This window comes from Tasmannia lanceolata, unplaced genomic scaffold (genome assembly GCF_043159265.1).
Source record: "Tasmannia lanceolata isolate RefF3 unplaced genomic scaffold, GAP_Taslan_0.1 ptg000016l, whole genome shotgun sequence".
In the NCBI taxonomy this organism is placed as follows: Eukaryota; Viridiplantae; Streptophyta; class Magnoliopsida; order Canellales; family Winteraceae; genus Tasmannia; species Tasmannia lanceolata.
In genome coordinates, this window is record NW_027518693.1 from 4,842,251 (window position 1) to 4,866,336 (window position 24,086).

At 36.3% G+C, this 24,086-nt stretch overlaps 1 protein-coding gene across 1 annotated transcript; it reads left to right on the forward strand.

Annotated features, from left to right (window-relative positions):
• The first annotated feature begins 3,847 nt into the window (after positions 1–3,847).
• LOC143847853 (Protein kinase family protein) lies at positions 3,848–23,590 on the forward strand. Its single transcript, XM_077356643.1, has 14 exons — positions 3,848–3,969; positions 4,364–4,593; positions 7,115–7,289; positions 11,172–11,255; positions 12,029–12,270; positions 12,761–12,995; positions 13,177–13,256; positions 14,786–14,870; positions 14,975–15,106; positions 15,484–15,597; positions 18,103–18,150; positions 19,013–19,091; positions 20,996–21,052; positions 23,109–23,590. The coding sequence occupies exons 2-14, from the start codon at positions 4,373–4,375 to the stop codon at positions 23,159–23,161; spliced, it is 1,605 nt and encodes a 534-aa protein (XP_077212758.1). The 5' UTR covers positions 3,848–3,969; positions 4,364–4,372; the 3' UTR covers positions 23,162–23,590.
• The last annotated feature ends 496 nt before the right edge of the window (positions 23,591–24,086 follow it).

A 24,086-nucleotide genomic window follows, 5' to 3' on the forward strand; every position in this document is an offset into this window, starting at 1 on the left:
GGGGGGATTCTCTTTTTAAAATAGAAATTTCATGGAAACCATGCATTATTTATTTATTTTTGCTAGGCATGCCCTTAACTAAGTTAGACTCAATCATATCTCAAAAGTTAATTTGCACTATAAACCTTAGATGGACTGTCAAAAGTTATTACAATTAGCAAAAACTTCTCAAAAGCCAATTAAAAAATAAAAAAGATAACGTGAGTTAGTGCAATTATCAAAACATGGCAGTGTCAAATATCCGTAGCCAATATCCGTAGCCATACATATACGGACTTTGGCAGAAAGGTATTTCTCGGCAGGCCGTTGCATGAGAGAGGACCTCAAATTAATTAAATGAATAAGACAAAATCTGCTGAAAAGTTAATCCGTGTGGCTAACAAAACCAGACGCGGGAGGTTAATAGCCAACTTTAAACCAAAAAACCTATTGACGATTTATAACAAGCACATACATGGGATGTTAATAGCATGCTTTGATCAAGGGAAATGATAAATGCGCCCCTTCTCATTACTAGGGACACCCAACTGCAATGTACGATAAATGCGCCCCTTTTCATTACTAGGGACACCCAACTGCAGTGTACGTGGATCCTTCTGACGTTTAGTACATCAGCCCCTCTACAGTCGTTGATACACTGCTGCTGGGTTTCCCTAGTGATGAAAAGGGGCGCATTTATCATTTCCCAAACAAATATCTTTCAAAGATATCAACAAATCAATGCAGAGATAGATCAAGATAAACACTTTGTGATAATGCCTACAGATCTATGCAAAAGATCAACGACAAAGACCTTCTAGCCATGCCTATAGATCCTGGTTCGTCCTGACATTTGGACCCTTCCCTCAATCAAGGGTGGCAACTTGGGTCAATTTTTGGGCATTCCGGTTGATGTTTTACCATAAAATCAGGTCGGGTTTGGGTTGGTTCCAATATATTTTTTAGCAAAAACTAAATCCAACCCGACAAATTGGACCCCTAACTCTATCAACCTTCTCCCTCTATGACCATGTTTGGTGGCCATGAAATTTTTTCCATGAAATATAAGTTTATCAAGTTGTGGGAAAGGGGCAGGGAGAGTGGGATACATATAGTTTTCTTTCCTTATTTTTCAGACTATTGGCATCATCTTCTCTCTCACGTCTCTCAGTTCTCTGAGTCTCCCACTCCCACTCCCACTCCCACTCCCATATGCCTCTCTCACCACTTGGTAATCTAAATATACAATTGAAAAAAAAAACTCTCACTCTCCCACTCCCACTCCCATATGCCTCTCTCACCACTTGGTAATCTAAATATACAATGAAAAAAAAAAAAAAAAACAAGGTAGCCAAACATGGTCTATATCTCCACGGGAGGTCTTTGTGGTCTAGTCTGACCCCAACCTTCTCTAACATGATTCTTATGTTGACCAAATTATGATTGGACTAGTTGGTACTGACTCAAAACGTATAGTTTTTTGTGCGCCCAGGGAGCAAACCAGCGAATAAATTTGATTTCACTAATCTTTTGCTTAATTACAATCAATTCAAGGTGTACTTATACAGAGCACTTACATGATAAACATAGAATGGAATCAAGATAATTATAGAAAAGAGAAGATGCTAATCAAATCTACTTTCTAAATCTCTCTTGGTTGCCTCTTCTAATCCACTTGCCTAATCTATGTAGTTGCCTCATTTAAACAACTTGTCTACCACCAAGATGATCCAACGGTGAATCACAACTCAATCCAATATTGAATCTCAACTCAATCCAACGGTGAGATCCCACACATTCTAACAATCAGCCATGTGCACCAACTAATCAACATATATAACTAGGTTCATTGTACCTCGTGCTCAGGTAAGGTCACCGACGCACTCCTCACTTTCTAAACCACAAGGTGCAAGAAAAACAAAATAACAATGCTCAACTGAGGTTCGTGATAATGTGAAGTGCGAAGGGCACCTCAAGCACTCTTGACCCATGCCAAACACATGTACACTTGACTGAGTTCGAAGTACCTGGTGAGAGCACTCCACATGTATGGAAGCTGATACAAAGAACAAAAGGGAAAAGAGAACTTACATATGAGAAATTATATGGTGTAAGGCCTTACAACTGTAAGGCCCATGAGCTGCTGTTTGATCAAATATCAAAAAGTGAAAAAAATGCAAGACATATGTCCGAAGAATAAAACAAGTTTAATAGGCTTTGGTTCTTAAAAAAAATGGTTTGCCAACGTATATGCATGCATGTGTTGGGTCTCATGACTTTTTGGAAATGGGTGTGGATAAAGTGTTATTTGTTATTACCTTAGGGGTAATGATATTCGTACACATTGTTCGGTTAGAACCAGGCATAGCCCATCTTGGTTTCTTTAAGTAGCTGCCATTTCTTGTATGCATACAATGTAGGTGAGGCCCACTATGTACTATGGGTATGCCTCCTCATAGTACGTAGTGGTGCAACTACAGGCAGGCTCGACCTGAACCCAATGTGTTCACCCGATTCCTGCTCGGGTTGGGTTGGCATTTTTTCTTGGGTTACGTTGAGTTATGGTTCGAAAAAGCCGATTTGATTTAATTTTGAGTTGGGTAGGGTTGAGGTCCTTGGGCAACTCGATCACCTGAATCCAACTTTATCTCCCTAATTTTGCATGATTTGGCGGCAATTTTAAAATATCAGGGTTATGTTTTGGGCAATTTTATCAGCACTACTGTATTTTGATGAGGGCACTCCTCACTTTATTAAAAGTACGGTATGGCCCGCACCATAGGATGATCCAAACCATCCATTAGATGGACCACAGCCTAAATAGGTTATGCCTCAAATATCATTTCCATAGGTTGATCCTAACCCTATGATCTGAAGGTTAGAGGTTTGATCCTACGGAAATAATTTTTGGGGTAAGGATCAACCTATGGAAATAATTTTTGGGGCACAACCTATTTAGGCCGTGGTCCATCTAATGGACGGTTTGGATCATCCTATGGTGGGGGCCATACCGTACTTTCAATAAAGTGAGGAGTGCCCTCATCAAAATACAGAAGTGCTGATAGCATTTCCCTATGTTTTTTATTTTATTATATTGTTTTGTTTTGTTTTCTTCATTTGTCCTTGTTGAAAGATTTAGGGCATGTTTGGCTATCATGATTTTTTTCCCCTGGAATATTAGTTTACCCAATAGTGAGGGGCAGTGGGAGCCCAGCCCGGGCTCGAGTGGAACCCCTAATTAATACAACTAGGTGTAGCCACAATAACTCTCCCTCTAAACATTATGGAGAGATCCCAACCGTCCTATCTATAGAGGTTTGCAATCCCTCTATAGGAGATTTTGTAGGGTGGATGGTTGTGCATGCACATGCAGCCCAAAAATACAGTGGCCCACATTGTTTAGGTGATCCAAACTGTTCATTTGTTGGACCCTGAAGTATATAGAATTCTCTCCATAGGATGATCCTAGCCCTCAGAATTGTGGAGATTTCTATGCGCTGCCGCAATTATAAACATCCACATATCAGAGAGTTAGGATCATCTATCTACTGTAGGGCCCAACAAATGAACGGTTTGGAACACCCAAACAATGTTGGGGCCGATTTTTGTGCTGCACTTGCATGTACTGTCTCCCACCCTATGATTTCTCCCCTCTATAGATCGGAGAGCTAAGATCAGCGAAGCACAACCTATTTACGTAGTGGCCATCAAATGGACGGTTTGGATCATACTACAGCTGGGCAAATGACCGTGCGCATAGATAATGCCCTCATTTTAAACGCGCGGGCCACAAAAGAAAATCTATTTTGGTGTCCTCGAGCTGTCCGCCCTGTCTGGCGCTCCGCGACAGCTTGTTGAAGATGGAATTTCTATTTGCGTAAACCTACGTTCGCTCTCACATTTCTCCTGTCTACTCCTTTTCAGTTTTCAAAGCAAAATCCCATTCTCTGCGGGCCCCACCCTCCCGCTCCACTCCCAACTCCAAACCAGGTAAAATGAAGATAAATTCGCACCTCCTGCAGGTTAATTCGCACCCCTGCTGACGTGAATTGTGGTAGACTTTAACGGCGAATTATCCTATAGGGGTGCGAATTTATCACCGACAGCTCAGTCATTCGATTTTTCCCCCTTAGAAAGCGTCGGTCTCTCTATATGTCTCTCTGTTGAGTAGATCTCGCATTGGAAATTGATAAATCTCTCTGTAATAGGCTGTAAAGCCTCTCTGTCACTCTCTCTATTAATCAATCACGTTTCTTTTAATTCAGATCCTCAATCCTCATTCTTTCTCTCATCTTTATCTGTGATTATTATTCTCTTCTAAGAAGAATGAGAAGATGAGGGTTTTGGATCTGATTTCTTGAGTTTTTTTTTTTTTTTTTGGTAGAGGGGAAGAATGGACGGTCCAGATCTTGGAATGAAGCTTGAGAAGTTGAGATTGAGGGAAGATCGGGGTTTGGATCGTGGTGGAGGGGATTTTAGATCGCAGGGTTTGAATCTAGGGCAAGAGATTTGTGTTTCTTCGCCTGTTACTAGACAGAAGGCTGCTGCTGCGAAGCGGATTATTGAAAATCAGTATAGGAATCGTTCGCAGTGGGATCGGGATCGGAAGGAGAGGTACGGATAATCATAATTGATTTTTTGGATAATCGTAATTGATTTTTGTTGAATTCTCTGTTTGATGAGTATGTTAGATTGTAATTAAGTTGAATTGGTGGTTTTCATGATGTTATTTGTGTGGCTGTTCTTGTTTTACTGTAATTTGATTGATTTGAAGATATGAATCAGTTTGTGTTGAATTCTGTGTTTGATTAGTATGGTACAAGTTCAGTTGGATGATTGGTAGCTGTAATTAGTGGTTTTTTTTTGTGTTATGTAATTTGTGTGCATGCACTTGTTTAATTGAAATTCCTTGATTTTAGTCATGCTTTCGGAATTGAATTGGGTTCAGTTGGATTCTGTTTATGATGAGTATGGTGCAAGTTCTATTGGATGATAATTTTGTTGTTTTGCTGATGTTATTTGTGTGGCTGTTCTTGCTTTACTTTGACTTGACTGATGCTTTTGGTTATAGATCTTGTCTTGGAAGCATAATATACCCTGTTTAGTTCACATATATGCGATTTTTGTGCTTTTACATATAATATTAATATTCTTTTCTTAGGATGCAAATACACCATGTTTAGAAAAAGCTAGATTAGGGTGGTATTTCAGATGGAGGAATATAAGTTGTTTTCTTTTCCTTTTAGGTATCAGATATATCTATGATTTGTGGACACGGACACGAGTGTCGCATGTCGACACGGACACGGAGTGTCGGACACGACAAACTCCAAAAAGTTAGAAACGGGGACACGGCTAAATAGAAAGTACATAATCATGATTTGTGGACACGGATTTGTGTGCCGAGTTTTTACACGGATACGCGGTATCTGACAAGGCAACCCATAAAAATCTAGAAATAGTGCCACACTCATACACATACATACATATAAAGTCATTGACACTTATAGCAGTACATTTAAAGTTGTCTAAAGGGGTGTCGACACGGGTGTTGTGTCGGACACACGACACGTGTGGCGGTAATAAATTCAAAGTGTCGACCAAATCATAGAGATATATACTCTAATATAATATCAGTGGCAAGAAAGGAATCAATCTTGATTTTGAACATGTTCTTTCTATGATCCATCGTAAGTGAGGCCTGATAAAATTCATGAAATAGGAATCAATTTGATTCCATTACACATATTGGGTAGGATCAAGTCATACTTAAGAGTATTCCCTTTTCCTTTTCTTCCTTTCAACTCATTTATCATTATCCATCTGTTTTCCTTTTGACTTTTTTGCTTGTTTCTTGCTCGGCCATCCCACCTAGCCGAACCATTCCCCTTTATAATACCAGGCGGGGTCAATATGCGATCTGGACTGTTCATAAAGTAGGTGCCATTCTTGATGGATCATAATCACATCAATCAGATAATCCTAACCATCCGGGTTAGGGGACTTTTTAGGAATGCAAAGACTCAACTCAACTAAGCCTTTGTCCCAAACTAGTTGGGGTCTGCTAATGAATCCTTTAGAAAATTTACATGAAGAAGGTTTAGAGGGCTTTTGCGGAATGCAAATAAATGGTTAAAAGAAACAGTTTACCTAACAGTCAAATTCCACAGGTCAGAGTCCATCAAATCAGATGGATGGTGAGGATTATCCTATTTCGTGATTTATTTATTGTGGACCATCAAAGCTGCGGACTCCCTAGTAAACGTTTGAATTACATAAACATGTGCCGTCCATGTGTACCAGATTGGTGTCTAATATCATAAAGGAAAAAACGTTGACAGAATACATGCGCTTCCTATTCAGGCATTCTATCCATCTGGTTCGATGTAAAATGGACGTAAAGAAAATTTACATGTATTTTTCCACTTAAAAATGGGCATAAAATTTATTTTATGCCCATTATACTTCGAAAGAAACAGAGCCTAAAGGTAAGTACTGAACAGAAATGCTGGTTGTCTTTGCAAACAATCGAAGGGGAGGAGGGCATCTGGTTAGAATTATCATTTAGTATTAAAAATAAATACTGTAGATCTTTGCTGACTTCTGGGGTTGGGTAGTACATGGGTAACTTTCTTATTATTATTTTTTCTTTTTGAGGTAGAGAAGTTTTAATTCATTTTTTCATTTAATTTTCATAATTTTACAATTGATCTTTTGGCAAATTTTCAATTACCATTACCATTTTGAGGGGCAGTATTGAATGCATATAATGATCACCGTTGTACATGTTTTTTTATAACTTGAGAGCTTGCATGCTTGCGTTATGAGTATTTTTCTTCATTGAATTCAATTGTTTTTTTCATAAATTTCTCTCTTCACCTTATTATTGGTTGAACACTTTGTTCTACAAGTATCACATGATATAATTAACTATTGTTGTAATAAAATGGAACTGTTTGTTATCTTGAATCTCTCTGACATTCTGATTCAAGCATTGCTCATTCAAAATTGTGTTGCCTGTAGATGGAATTATCTATCCTCCTAAGTATGTCTTACTTTTTAAACATCTTGATTGGATAATTCCTTCCTATTTTGGTATGCTTGGTAATTTACTTCCTCTATCACTTTGTTTCAGGCGCCAGGCTGTTCAAAGAATAGCACGAGAAGGTCAAATTTCAAATGAAGAAGAACAAGAGATGCTGAGAACTTTAGAACGTAAAGAGACAGAATATATGCGAATGCAAAGACATAAAGTGGGAATTGATGACTTTGAACAATTAACAATAATCGGGAAAGGTGCATTCGGAGAGGTATTGTAAAGGCTACCATTGCAAATAACATGGTCTAATCAAATAAGAGTTATTTTTCTTTGATCATTCTTAGCATTACTCCATTCATTTGTGCAAAACTTAAATGAGTGGAAATCTACGCATCCCACGGCAATGAAGCACCGATACGGGTATGGGGTGCGGGTACGACACGATACGGGTACGTGGACATGTGATTTTAAAAAAAATTAGGGTACGGGTACGTTGGGGGTACGCTGAATATAATACATTTTATATATTTTATTATACATTTATAGAAATAACAAAATTAAATATTTTGTTAAAGAATTCAAATAATTTAATTGGAGAACTATCAAATAACAATAACATCACCAAAATCTAATATTACTTCTAAGTTGTTAGGTTTTTAATTTCGGGACAACCCCTCTATTGAAAATTGTTTTCGATTTAATTCGAACTGGGTGCGCACCCGATACGCACCCAAACCCCCGAACTGGATTTTTATTTTGTTTGATGCTTGGGTGCGTACAAGTACGCACCCAAAGAGTACCCAAGAGCACCTGCACCCGACACGGGTGCGTGGGCCTCCGGAGAGTACCCGTGCTTCTTAGTCCCCACGGCACCATCTGTCCATGGAAAATCTTAGGCCAGAATAGGAGACTGAAAATTTCTTCGGGAGATAGATCCCAATAAACTGATGAAAATTCTTCTTTGCAATTCTGTAACGAGAATTACCATTTCCAAAAACAAACAAAAAACTGTAACCAAAATCTCTACGGTGCAACAGGGCAGAATGCTTTGTTATACCATAATTGGAGCTTGCTGATTACAGAAGATCAATCATACTTAGGCCTTTGATGTGTTTAGCAATGCCAAAGAATGTGTGCTTAAATTACTTAGGGATCCAACTCAAACTCAAAGTGCTCAATTGATTTAAGAAAATAAAGAGAAATGTAGCAGCAAACTTGGGAGCAGAGTCTAGTCATGACTATGTTACATGATATGCGATATTTGGTAACTAGTGATTCACCGTATATTACGTGATATGAGATATTTGGTAACTAATGATTCATCATCATCCTGTAGGTATTTTTTATGTTTTATTTTTATTTTTTTGGGCACATTGAAAGGAATTTTTTATTGAGACTTGAAAACCGTTGATTCTAAAATTGAATGGAGAAGATCTACACTTCTTTGGTAGAATATGTCCATCAGAAATTTTTTGAGGGGTTGTCTCATGTACTGGCATAGTCTATTTTTGATGAATCTTGGGGAAGTGGCTTGGTTTGATTCAGTTAAAAAATCGAAGGTGCTGGAACTTACTTTCAGATACCATTATGAACGTAGAAGTGACTATTTTCAGGTATTTTTTTGGTCTCAAATAAAGTTTATTTTAATGAAAACAATCAGTTTGGCAATTAGTGTGAGATTGGATCATGTTTGGTTTCAACACATCTAGCAGTTCTGTGACACATTCAAAGTCATATCAGACCCAGGGAAGTAGTTAGATGGACCACCCTGGAGTCTAGATCATGATTTTTGTAGTCTGCAAAAATGTTTATCGGGAGAAGATCCATTACACAAAATAAAATAGCTGAAGAAAAAAATGACCCAAGTTATAAGGATTGGGAATTTGAAATTGTGATCTCATGGCTGCTATACACAATGCAGCCTAACATTAACTGAGGGTTACTCTTTTTTTCTTCTTTTTTTTAAGTTTGTTTTCAATGAGGGAAAGTCTCTATGGGGAAGCATGGAAGAATCTTGATGATGGGTTGATAGGCAAAATGTATTATCTTGCGTGATTAATAACGATATCTTATCTTTTGAGTACTTTTTTGTCTTAATATAGTTGATCCCTTTTTATAACATATGAGATTAGGACACAAACAAAAATAAAATGAAAAGAATGTCTGAAAATGTTTTAATTCCTCAAATGGAAATAGAATACTCTACATGTGAACCATGTTTGAGTGGAGAAGTGACCAGAAAACCTTTTTCAAAAGGTCGAAGATCATTCGAACTCTTAGCTATAGTTCTTCAGACACATGTGGTGCCCTAAATGAAAAACTCATAGAGGAATGGAACACTCTATAATGTTTATAGATGACTTCTCAAAATATAGGTACGTCTATCAAATAAAAGAGAAATCAGAAAAATAAAAGAAACCCCCTAGCTTGGTGGACATAACCTCTTGCCATTGGAGCCCGATCTTAGAGTTTTCTTATTAGAAGAAAACTTCTTCCTTCTCTATCAAATCCCATTGTTGTCAATTTCGTAACCTTTGTAATTCCATCAGCTACTTCTGTCCAATCAAGTTATCGTCATCAACTGCTGGTTTACGGCAAGGTACCATGATCAAACTTCAAGAAATTAACTCATGCTCTAATACCAAATGATGCAATGCGGAGGCGGAAAATGTGGTTCTGAGGGTTAAGAATCTGGCTTGTGAGATATGTCGACCAGAACAATAGGAGAAATTAAGAAGAGAATACCAAATTAACCCTTATAAGTCGACAAGAGCAATGGGAGAAATTAAGAAGAGAATACCAAATTAACCCAACATTTGCCTTCCAAGATCAAAACTCATGGGTTCCCCTCAACTAGTTCATTTACAGTTTGATCTTGAACTTCTATGGCTTCTAGTGGAACCCGGATTGCATCAACTTTGTTTTTGGTGATACTCCATTTCATTTGCATAATTTTGCATAATTTTGATAACTTATAGATTTGGCTAGACATTCTTTGCACTCAAGATTGCATAATGCTCCTAGACTTCTATTTATAGTTCTTGATTAACTCATCTTGGTAGTTCTTCTTCTTCAATAAATGGCGGTCCAGTGCACGAGGCTCCTGCCATTGCAGGGTCGGGGGAGGGCTAGATGTATGCAGCCTTACCCCTGCTTTGCAGAGAGGCGTAGTTCTTCTTCTTCAATAGTGGCATATTTACCGGTTGATCTATGAAGCTTGTGTTGTGGGCATTACTATTTCTGTAGTCATGTGTTCTCATCTTTTTGCTTGATTCAAGTTTCTTGTTAATGATCTATCCATTTTCAGACTATGCAATATCCATCTTAGACATTTCAGTTGATACTTGATAGTCTCTTGGAAGGACCACCCACTAATTGTGTGTGACCGCCACATGTCAGTATATCTTGTATATGCAGGGGTACCATAGAAATGTATAGTACTCAACTCAACTCAACTCAACTCAACTAAGCCTTTGTCCCAAATTAGTTGGGGTCGGCTAATGAATCCTTTAGAAAATTTTCATGAAGAAGGTGAAAGAATCTACCCGGATCAAATTGACTGTAATCTTGACACTAGTTGGGTTCGTCTACATGCATCGGCTAATGAATCCTTTAGAAAATTTTCATGAAGAAGGTGAAAGAATCTACCCGGATCAAATTGACTGTAATCTTGACACTAGTTGGGTTCGTCTACATGCATTCTCTCCTATCCAAGGTCATGTTCTCTGTTATGTTCCTAGCCATCAAGTCTTTCCTCACTGTTTCTACGCAAGTTGTTTTCGGTCTTCCCCATCCTCTTTTTACTGCATCAACTTCGCACGAGTCACTTCTTCTCACTGGAGCATCCAAAGGCCTACGTTGGATATGCCCAAACCATCTTAAGCGGTGCTCTCTCATCTTCTCCTCAATTGGTGCCACCCCCACCTTTTTACGGATGTCTTCATTTTTAAAAATGTATAATACTCACTATCTTAATTTTAAAGTTTGCTATATCATGCAAATGTATATTACCGATGAATGATTTGATTTCATAACTGATTGGAACATTGATTGATTAATTGCTCGAAACTTGGTGTAGGTCAATGATTGCTTATTGGCTGGAAAATTTTGTTCCCATCCTTCTTCTTACATATGATCTCTTTGACTAGTTCAGGTAAGTCTTTGCCGTGCTAAAAATACAGGCGAGATTTTTGCCATGAAGAAATTGAAGAAATCAGAGATGCTCAGTCGTGGACAGGTGAATAAATCTCTAAACTAAAGACTCTCCAAAGTGTGATCTGGTTCCAGTGTTCTGTGGATCTGTTAAGGCATTGTATCTTTCTGAATCTCTTCTTCAGTTTACACATTCTAATATTCTATTATCCAGACAATTGAACATGTTTTGTAATACAATGTCTATTATCTTAATTGTTCTTGGGGGTTTAAGTATGGCAATGATACACTGTGATTGCACATGTTTCCATAATACATTGTCTATTTGGTAATTGTTCTTGGGATTTAGGATGGCTTGAAGTCATAATGACCACTTGAAGCTTATAAAGAATTGCTTATATTTTTGTGAGATTACAAATTATATGATGGAGAAGGTTGGAGCTTTATGAAGAATTTTTTTCTTATTGTTGTTAGATTACAAATTATATGATAGATAAGGATTTCCTTAACAAGCTATTCATGACGTTTTATCCACTTGTAAGTTGGATATAATCAATTGGACTGGGACAAATATAAAATTTGCCCATGAGTGCTATGGTCTTATATGTGTACTGAGTGAACAGACCAACTCTGAATGATCACGAGATCTGTCTTGCAAAACTTAGCATGGGCAGTACTGAATAATAAAAAATTAGGATTCTGTAAATGCATTTTGGATCATTATACAATCCATTCAGAAAAATTAATCTGGAATGCACAAAATTTTCTTCGTTAGCCTGATTTTTTGTCAGATCAACATCATCTCTTTCATGTATCAAAGATTTTTATTTTTCATCCCATTCTTTTGTCATATTTCAGGTTGAGCATGTTAGATCTGAGAGGAACTTGCTTGCTGAGGTTGATAGCCGGTGTATAGTAAAACTTTTCTATTCATTTCAAGATTCTGATTTCTTGTACCTTATCATGGAGTATTTACCTGGTGGCGACTTTATGACCCTCTTGATGAGAGAGGAAGTTCTTTGTGAAGATGTTTCACGATTTTACATGGCCGAGAGCGTACTAGCTATCCATTCTATTCACCAGCATGACTATGTCCACAGGTATTTACAATATCATTTGATTCTACATTTGAGTGGATAGAATGCTACAATTATCATAAATTATGTAAGAGACTTTTACTACTTGAAAGTTGTTCCTTTTGTTCATTCCTTTTGGAAGTGGTCTTGTCAATAGTTCTTAACTACTTTAGGATAGAGTGTATTCACTATCGTACATGTACAAAAATCCATGCATTTCTATCCATGGTTTTAAATTTCGGTCGAAATACCGGGACCGAAACCAAAATCACCCAAACCCGAAATTTCGGGGAACGGCCTACATTGCGTTACAATAATGAAATTTGCTTTTATTTTTTACCAAAATTTGGTATTTCGGCCGAAATTTCAGTAATTTTGGTTGTCGGAAACCGAATTTAAATCCATGTTTTTGTCTCTGCATTTGATTCTGGCAGTTGAAACCAAATTGTATGTCAGTGGGTTCGTTTGAATGGAATGCACAAGAGCTTTGAACTTGAAGTGCTTCTGTCTACAGGGACATAAAGCCAGATAACTTGTTACTGGACAAAGACGGACATGTGAAACTCTCAGACTTTGGCTTGTGTAAGCCCCTTGATAGTAAATATTCAACAATTTTGTTGGAAGATGACATCCTTGGCAGTCAGGCATCTGCACCAATTGAAGCTGACATGCAATCTGGAAGTGACAGAGCCCCTTGGTTGATGCCGAAAGAACAATTACAACAATGGAAACGCAATCGTCGTGTGTTGGTATCATTTTTTCTCATTCACTAATTCACTTTCTGTTGCTATTTTGCAAGTATGTCAAGCTATGACTGTCTGGATTATGGATAAAAGAGAAAAATTCATATTTCTTCCACACACTAGTCACACTTTTTAAAACAGAATTGCAGCCTCAGTTTGTCTAATGGTGCGTTCTAATGTTCTACAGGCTTATTCTACAGTGGGAACTCTTGATTATATGGCACCTGAAGTGTTACTAAAGAAAGGTTACGGGATGGAGTGTGACTGGTGGGAATCAGATCTAAATTAGTGTTTTTTTGCTAACTAAGGAATCATATTATCGTAGTATTCTCAGATACACACGAAGAAACTGATGTTCTGCATTCAAACAAATTCTGTTAGTCTATTTTATTTCGGCCTCCGTGGTGAATTTTGTGGGATGATACACCACTGCACTGACCATACAACAATACATCATAAGTATCTAGGTGGTGTTAGTTTTCATGTCATCCAACAGAAATCTCCTTACAACCACCACCAACGCCACTGGTGAAAGCAATTGAGACATGCTAAAAAACTCCTACAAGGTTCTGAAGTGAGATTACACCTTGAATTCTTTGAAACCTGACTCTGTTTTTTTTGTAATTGCCATATAGGACACTTACTGATGGAGTCCGTTACCTAGAATGGAACAGTTCGAACAGATTTTGATATTCTCTTAGTTTTGGTACTTTATTTTGTAATGTATTATATTGTTTCCAGGTAAATTTATTTGTATTTCGATAATTTATTTCTTTTTATTTGTTTGTTTCCATTCACTGAGGTTATTTCAATAATTTGTAATGTATTGCATTGTATTCTGTCCATGCATATTGATTGTTTTTTTAAATATTTTTTCCAAATTTTCAAAACCATAAATCCATGGAAAAAAGGGAAAATCATGCATTAATCCATGTGCAAATGCATGAAGTCAACAATTAGTTGATGCCTTGCACCATAATTGAATAAACAAGCAAACAACATATAATAAGCACTTAGCAATAAAAAAGTATAAACGCAAGCCCCTCCATCTATTTGGTCAAAATTTTGACATGTCGACCATAGTTCGGTAATTACATTCTAAAGTGGGAGTGTTACAGATGACTTTACCGATACATTATCGAAATTTATACGTATCGTTCGAAGGATTTTGTTTCGGTGGGGATGGAAATAGAAAAATGTTGGTTTTCTTTTTGTTGATTTGGGTTGACATTTAGAAAAATGCTATTTCCTCTCTTTAGAATAGCCTTGTTTTAGGGATAAAAATCAACTAGTTTGCAACCCCTTTTAAAACAAATCTGAGATCTTGAGCAAACATTTCTCAGATTTCAGACTCCTAGGATTATAGGCTTTGATATGAGGTGACACGATAGATTTAGCAAGTTTCAAGTATCGATGATACAAGGGACCGATAAGGATCGAATACTAGTTCACACTATTAACCTAATGCCACATTTCTATATTTCAAACATAGTGTTTTTTTTTGTAGACATTAGCTAACGCGGTCTAGACCAAAATAAAATATACTTTTTATTGTTTTACTTGTTGACTTCAATTTGAAGTTTTGCATTTGTTATCCAAAAGCTAGATCTTCATGTTCTCATTCTTAGAAATTTGCCCTTTATGTCCACCCAATTAAACTTGTGTAACGTCAATTTCCGCAGGAGGATTTAGTCCCCACTTGCATTTAACCACAACATTGTTAATTCAATAAATGTTGTTTAAAATAAGACGATCGAATAGTTTTTCTGAAATAGTATTGTCCATCTATGCTTCAGGTGGTCCTTGGGGGCCATAATGTATGAAATGCTATTAGGATATCCTCCCTTCTGTTCTGATGATGCAAGGATTACTTGCCGGAAGGTATTTAGTATTTGATGCTTCCTTCGTATTACATCATTAGAGTGTGATTTTTCCATTTTGTCACTCATTCATGCCAAATAATCTGAATTTTTTCTGGTAAACAGATAATTAACTGGAAAACATGCTTGAAATTCCCTGAAGAACCAAAAATATCAAATGAGGCTAAAGATCTGATCTGTCATTTGCTATGTGACGTCGAGACACGGCTCGGGACTAGAGGAGTGGAGGAAATAAAGGTATTTTCTGTTATAACCAGACATGTAGTCTTCAAATTTTAACTTAGCATGGAAATAAGAGAACGTGAAGTCATTAATTCTTTTATGGCATATCAGATATGTCAGTAGACATCATTACCCCTCTGTTGGATCCCCTTCTTTCACTGTGCATTTCTTTAGTATTTTTGTTACTTGTACTTAGGATCATAACTTCTCATCTACATTGCTTCTAACTATTTATTAGTTTGTTTTCTGTATCAATAAGCCGATTGTTTTTCATATAGTTCTTTTTGCCATTGTGCATTTTTAAAACAATGGCTTGTTCCAGAAATCATACATATCTTTATTAGCTTCGAACCAGCCAATTTTTCTCATTTAAGTTGTTTATTTTCTGTTAGGCACATCCATGGTTTAGAGGCATTCAGTGGGACAAGCTGTACGAGATGGAAGCTGCATACAAGCCAGTTGTTAATGGGGAGTTGGACACTCAAAATTTTGAGAAGTTTGATGAAGTAAGTATTGTAATAATCTATTTTTCCATCTCCACATGTATTCTTTGCTCAGACAATGTTATGAATGTTGCCATGAGCTGAATTATCAAAATCTGCATTTAATTATTGGAAAGTCACCATATTGGCAAGATGTGTTTAACTTAGTTTGCTTTTATTCTAAGAACTGTACAATTGTGGATGTTTTCTTTCGTAAATTTAACTCCAAATATGAGAGAAAATATATCAAGAATGACAAAAATATCATACAGTGATAATTTTTAAAAGCTTCTAGCAGTCCTCAAATATTTATTGCTGTAATTAGCTTATTGTGATCTTGATATCGTCTCTTGGGCTTGTAGAATTTTATGAGAGATGTTCTATAAATTATTTCTTACAGATATTTTGTTCTCTTCCATTACAAAAGAACAATGCACGTGAATATGGTTACCTCCAGCCATAAAGCCAGCATTGTGCTATGCTTAGGAAATCTTGGTCATCCCATCCTCGTGGGTTCCTTAGTTGAACTTTGATGGTTTTAACTAAGGGAACCCTGGTCCTGATGGAGGTATATTTAGATATCACGATGGCATTGTCAGTTGTGCATTCACTGATCTTATCAGAGTTGCCGATTCTAACGAGGCTGAAGTTCTTGTGCTCCAGACCGAAATTCTTCTTTTAGATCATGAGTTTCTCAACTCAATGATTGTGGAGGTGGAGAGGGACTTGTAAACCTGATTTGGTGGATTTGTGAGGGAAAAGGATTTCTGTGGAGAGTTGCCAATGGTTCGGAGGCAACTTCAAACCATGTTGAAGGAAAAATGGTTTCCTTCATGTGTACTGCTTGGATAATGATGTAGAAGATGACTTAGGTCAGGGAAGTGTGCATAGAGATTCCACTATGATTGATGACCAGTTCCCTTTTTTTGATTTGCTGTTACCTTTTTGTTATTCATTTTTTATTTTACCATCTCAGTCAAGGTTTTTCTGCTTCCTTATATCTTTTGCTCCTTTAATATAAATTTCATTACCATTCAAAAATAATCCAGACCAAGTTGTTGGTTTTATTCTTTTTCAATTACTCTAGCATTATATATATATATATATATATATATATATATATATATATATATATATATATATATATATATATATATATATAGAGAGAGAGAGAGAGAGAGAGAGAGAGAGAGAGAGAGAGAGAGAGAGAGAAAACGGTTCCTACACATATGTGTAGATAAGTTATCTACACACTAGCTTAAAATACATTGGGGGCCACATTATTTGGGTGATCCAAACCATTCATTTTTAAGGCCCTCACATAGATAGGGTGTCCACAAAAAATCAGATCCATAGGATCATCCTAACCATTCGAACTGTGGAGGCAAAAAATGGACTAATTTGTGAAGGTTTAAAGACATCCATTTTACCTCCACAAATCGTAGGGTTGGGATGATCCTATGGATCTGATTTTTTGTAGACACCCTATCTATGTGAGGGCCTTTAAAATGGATGGCTTGGATCACCCAAACAATGTGGGCCCCCACTGTATTTTAAGCTAGTGTGTAGAGAACTATCTACACATATGTGTAGGAACCGTTTTCTCATATATATATATATATATATATATATATATATATATTGTTGCATTAGATTTTTGCTTTATCCTATACATCAATTCATATCCCCCCCAATTCTTATCTTCAGAACAAACCACTACTCCCCAAGTGCCATTTTTATGTACAGCCATTACTTCTTGCATAACATTGACTCAATTTTCATCAAGACAACTTATACAAATGAAGAAGGTTCAATTGGTGATGAGGTGCCAACTTGCACGTTTAGGGCATGCCTGCATTTGTACTTGCTAACTTGTGCTTCTCATATCCTAAAGTACTTGTGGCTAAAATTCATGCTTTGCAGAGGCTTTCATGTCAAGAATCCCATGCCACCCGCTTTCTAGAGTTTTAGATCAAATGGTTTGCAACACAACTTCTCATGATGCCGTTTAGTTAAATCAGTTGCAGCTCAATCACTGACTTATGCTAAGAGTGGGGATGGATCATTATGCCATTCAATTGATTCAATGTTATCTGCCGTGCATTTGCCTTAATGTATTTAAATATTACATGCTGAGTAATCATCAAAATAAAATATCTATTTTGTGAAAAAATAATTTGCATAGAATCCAATCATACAACTCAATTCAAGAGTCCTTAAAATAGAAGGATGTCAATCAAATAACAAAAAATATACCTCCAGGAAAGCTTCTCTTGGAAATTGAATTATTTGTAAATAAATTTATCCTTGGAAGGAGTTTCTTGGGGATTCAAAAACCACTTACGATGTATATTAATCTTCCAAGGAATCATACAAACTTTGTTTTATGTGTGACATTAAATTGAAATGTTTTTTATACGTCCTTTTTAGGTTTTAGGTGAGGTATGCTTTTCTCTAAATACCTCATCATACTTCTCTGGGCATTCCTTCCTTTGACAGTACATATATTCTAAACTTTTTGCTCCATAGGTAGAAGGCCCACCACGAGAATTGTCAAGAGTGGGACCCTGGCGCAAGGTACTTCCTTTATGGTCTTTCAATGATCCACATTTTTGTTAGAAACTAATTTCATAAGTGATAATTCTAACTATGTTAAGTTTTTTTCAATCTAAATTAATTTTATAGTTGTTATCATTCAAACTTTGCACTTTCACAAGGGCACATTTTTAATATCCATCATATTACTTTGCACCAAGGTTGGAAAACTCATGACTAAAAGCCTGTCTTGGTTGCCCTTTCCTTTTTACTCTAGTGGTTGAAATGGCAAATAGGGTGAGCAATGAATCTTTTTCTAAAAATTTTAAATACAAAAGGTTCACAAAAGTATCAAAAAATAAAATATAAATACAAAAAACATAAAAAGAAAAAATTAAGAAGATTTACCATAAATGACATCTCTTATCTACAACTTGCAAAATTATATAGAGATAGAGATAGATATGTATATAAGGATATATTTCTTAGTTTTGAACCTATCAAACTTTAAAATTTATTCCTCACTTATAGCTTACTTTCTTATAGGAGAAGTCTTATATTTCTATTCTATTCAAAAGTAAACTCAAATATAGTCTGGTTTGAGTTACATAGGTCACCAATTTCATCGAATTACATAAAAAACCCACTAACATTCAGCCAAGTCATCCGAGTTACATCTGAGTCAAATGTGAGTTGTGTATACATTGGGCTTTGGCACGTGGTCAGTCAGGGTTAGGTCAACCGAGTCACGAGTCAGGTCAGCGAGTTTTCCAACCATACTTTGTGCAAGTGCAAATCTTTGAATATAAGTTTATGTTGTGACAGGTGGAAATGGTAGTCTTATGTTCGTTTCATGAATATTTAGGTCTTTGTGAATCATGTACACCCTGTTAAAATGTTGCAGATGTTGACGTCAAAAGATGCCAATTTTATAGGGTTTACTTTCAAGAAATCAGACATGGTTAAAGCAATGGGTACTTCAGGTTTGATCAATTCTTATGAATAATTTGTGTTATAGATTATTTAGTTCTCCTTACAATGGCTTACGTTGTTATTGATGCTAAATTCATTTTTTAATGACATATTTCCATTTTTTTTTCATTTGGGTGAGTTAGTGGACCACTTCTTTATTTCCTATTTCAATTTAAATTTAGTCATGTGATGTACAGACCATAGATGTCTTCATTAAAAAATAATATTTAATACATTTCGAAATTTAGGACCGAAATTCCGAAATTTCAGCCGAAATTTTGTAACATATATATATATATATATATATATATATATATATATATATATATATATTATTTTTTAAATTACAATTAACCGAAATTTCGGACCGAAATTCCAGAAATTCCAGAAAATCCGAAATTTCGGACCGAAATTCCGAAATTTGGTAATGGCCGAAATTCGGAATTTCAGGAAATTTCGGTTTCGGTCTCCACCGAAATCCGAAATTTAAAACCATGTTGTGGACTATGTTAGCTTGAGGGAGAGTGCTAGTTATGGTCGTGATTAGTGAAAGTGTATTTTGGTCATTTTAACCAATTCCCTTGGATTAGTGAAATTTCTCCTCTTCTCTACCTTCCTGGCTTTATTATGAAAATCACTTTTATTCTTTTTTATGGAAGAAAGTTATATTCTAGTGCAGAAAGAAGCTTAAATCATTTCATGGTCTACTACAGAAACCGAGTGTGAGTATAATGGCATTTGTACATATTGTTCGAGATATTACATCTGTAACGTCTTTACTGTAGTTTTTCTCTTTCCCTTCATTAAGGGCACTATTGTAATTTTCCTATACCGACTCGAGTGATAATTAAAGAGTGGAAATCCCATGATGAGAGTACTGTTACGATTTCTCCCAAAGCTTCATCTCTCTTCCCTTCTCCTCATCTCATGTTGTCTCTCCTCCCTTCTCCAAAGATTTCACATTTGACTAAAGAAAATCTAAGGGGCTGTTTGGATACGTGGATTTTAGAATCCAGGTTTTAGTTTGAAAGTGGTGTAAAATTCTGGATCTTACAGTCCATTATCCATTATTCTGGATCTTACAGTCGATTAATCTCTCCCCCATCTTGAGATTTCTAAAATCCTGAATTTAGGGTGATCTCCTACTCTCTCGCTCAACGAAAAGAGGGATGAGAAATCAGAAAACGATGGGACTGTCTCCTTCTTCCTTTGTCTGCCATGCAGGATTTTGAGGAAATCCAAGATTCTAAAATCCACGTATCCAAACGGCCCCTAAATGGTGTCCAAAAGCTTTCGTCTTTAGCCATCATCCATGATGACAGTCAATATGCAATTTATATCAGTTTTAATCAAGTTAATATGAGAGACAATAACTTAATAAGATACTAAGGTAGTTTTAATTTTGAAAAGTCGAAGCAGTATACATAAAGCCTATATATGTTCTATTCATTAAACTAGCTGTGGATGTCATGACATACTTCTCTAGAGAAAGTTACGACTCTCGCAAGAAAGCTTTCAGTGCACAGAAAATGCATCTCTACTTTTGGAGTCGTAGGGAATAAAGTGAGAGTGTGACACTATTTTGTAGTGACAGACTATTTTGTGTTTCTTGTTATTTTTTCCTTAGATTGAGCATATTTGCTTTATTTATTTTATGTCAAGATTATTTGTAAACTACCTAATTATTTGTTGTTTCTGTATTAAAATTCACAAATAGAATATAACTGGTTTTAAAATTTTAACATACTATCCTGCTATTTCCTAGAAACACCATTGTATGACTTTTTTGTTTATGAAATGACCTTGGCTTTGGAGATTAAAGATTTAAACATTTCCATACACAAAATGACACAAAATATTGTGGATCTTGGCAATGGTAGAGAATCTGTCTCACTAACTTTCATTGTAATTGCAGGTACAGACATGAAACCAACCAGTTCCTCAAAGAAATCATCTCTCATCTCCTTGTTTGGTATGGGTTTTTATCCGCAAATCCCTTAAATTTATAATTGTTTTTCTTGCTTTCATATAATGAACTACAGCGGGATGAGTAGATTTATGAAAAATTGATTTTTAATTTCTTGAAGGAACAATGTTTAATGCCTTCAAGTCCTTTCACATCCTGAGAAGACTTGGAATTACAAAGGCTACGATACAAGTTTAAGTTGCTCTGAATAAAAGCCGAAGGACAGTGTCACCTGAATTAGTATAATTGTGATGAAAATCTTCACTAGTCTAACATCTATGTGACCATGAGTCTCCTAAACAATTGGCTTACCTCTTAGCGAGACCATTGCATGAAAATAAAATGGTACCTGCAACATCTCTTTTGTCCTACATATCAAAGTGTATGCTCCAGAATCATCAGGGATTGTGAGTCCATTTTGTTCGTGTGTGTAGAATTCTGAATGAAAATGTTATTAAATTTGTTAACTAATGGATACACTCGAGAATATTTTCATGAGTGGTCATGTTTCCTTCCATTTCTTTAGCCAATGCATCAAAAGAGAAATACCAACCAAAGAATTACCAAATCACTTGTATCAATATTAGCAAATAACACATTAGTCTTTTAGGCGGCTTTAAGAAATGCAATATGTCTCTAGGTTTCCAATATAGTAGTATCGTGGAGCAAGTAATGATCGGTGATTGATCTTAATATCTCAATACATCCACTATTAAGTGTCATTGTTTTCCTCCATTTTCAGTTCATTCTATATTCTACTAATTGCATGTTATAGAAATTTAAAAAATGGAATCTTCCAAAAATGTAGGCTTCCATTTTCAGTTATTTCTATAACTTGTCATAGGAGTGACCTGCCGGGCTTTGTGCCTAAATTGTCCGCGAGAAAGAGAGAAAGCTAGAGGGGTAGAAGAGTTGATCTCCGCCAAGACCATGAGAGATGAAGGAATGAAGGCTCAAGATAAAAAAAAAATCAAGATCAGAGAGATCGAGATAACAAGGAGAAGGGAAGATAAAGTTCTAGAAGAGATAAAATCTAGAAAAGATGAAGATCAGAAAAGATGAAGATCTAGTAAAAACAAGAAACGAAAAGAGATCAAGATCCATGAAATATCAAGAACGGGAAAAGGGGAAAAGAAAAGATAAGAGGGAAAGGGGAACGATTTATAAACCCAACTGGGAAGGGTGGAGTGGAAAGGGAAGAAAAATGAATGTAGTATGTAAGAAGGGTGAAAAGGAGGAGTAATAGAGGGGAGGTGAAAGGGAGGAAAGACAGAGGGAGAGTACCCTGCAGCTGTGAGCACTTTTAGCTTTCTTCAAAACATCCAAATTCCTTAGGTCTTTATGTGGAGGCTGAGGAATCTTTTGCCAAGGTTTGTACTTACTAAAAATAGTAAGTCAGTACTTTCTAGAAGTAGTAAATTTGTATTTATTAAAAATAGCAAGTCAGTATGTTCACTATTTTGAATTAGTAATAGGATTGGGCTCGATAAGGGTAATGGGTAGTGGTGGGCCAAGCTAAATAAATGTTACTAAATCCGAATAAAATTCTATGTGAACGAAATAATAAAACATTTCCAATCTAAAACAACAGAATCTAATGACAACGACGGTTAAATCACATGAATTGTTGACATGAATTGCATGGGTTTTGTAGAAATTGATATGTAAAAACCTTAAGATCCAAGTGTGCAAATTTGGAAACCACATTTCACCATCATTCTTACGACTATTTTCTTTTTTGGCATTCAACTAAGTATTTCTTGAGATGACAATCAAATAGATGCTTCAAAATATTTTCACTAGTTTCATATTTCAACCGGACCTTTCTTTCTGTTCTTTCTTTCCTTTTCTGTTCTTTTTTTAATGGCACCTTTCTTTCTGTTCTTTTTGTTTAGGTATGCTGTTATTGTACATGTTACCTCTCCTAATTGCAAATTCACTAGATTTGATCATTATATGGCACTGAACCAACTCTTTAAGTTCTCAAATATCTTATAGATGGTGATGAGAAATACTGATCAGAATGCTTTTGGCTCTAATACTTTTCTTCATGATGATGCAGATCATGTTGACCTGAAAGAAGGTGTGGATCCGAGCAGTGAGCATAAACCTTAGTCTCAAAACTCTCCTGCGTCATTGTCAACTCGCCCAAGTATTTTCTCTTTTACCTTTGGCCGCATTCTTGTCCGAGACCACGTTTTCCCTATAGTCAATCAAAACTCCATTGACTCTATCGAGTTATGATCGCATCAACCGAGTACCCTGCCACGTCAACCGGGTACTCGATCACGCCACACCGAGTCGACTAGGATTTGCTTTGGCCACTTTTTGGCCCGCATCCACATTTTGAAACACTGGCATAAACTGTGCACCTGAGTTTGCGTTCTTTCTGTTTTCCTTCCCATTGTTCTTTGTATGCTCTATGACATGGCCAAATTTATGATACCTCTGGCAAAATCTGATCTGCTTGATGAGAATAATCCCCTTCATGTACAGGAATTAAACAAAAGGTCATTCAAAAGTTGATCTAAGCTTGAATAATAACACTCATGGCAAAATCTGGTGCAAAATCACAGGTGGGTTTTAGTTAAATGTTTCTTTAGGTAAAAATTTTCATAAAAAAACTTTGAAAAAAAAACCCGTAGCTGTGTGGTACAAGTGGGGATCCCTTCTTTATCAATGATCGAGACCATTAATTTACACAAACCGGAGGGCTTGAATTGTCCGATGAAGGAGAATTCTGATCTATGGCTCATCCATTTTAGTATCAAGTAGATCAATGGTTTTGGTATCGGCAAAGTGGTTGACCCTGTTTTTCCTTGGAAAATTGCGCTGGGGAACACAGGATTTCTCTTTTTAAAATAATTACACGTAGTTTTAGGCTTTTAGCCTTGTCTGATTACCGCCCTTGTCGCATAACTATAATTTTCAGATTGCCGATCATGTTTGCAGTGTGGTAGAAGAGAGTAATGCAGTTATTTTATGAAAAATGCTAATAAGGCAGTGCCTGTTAGGCTCATCTGTGACAGCCACTCTGGGC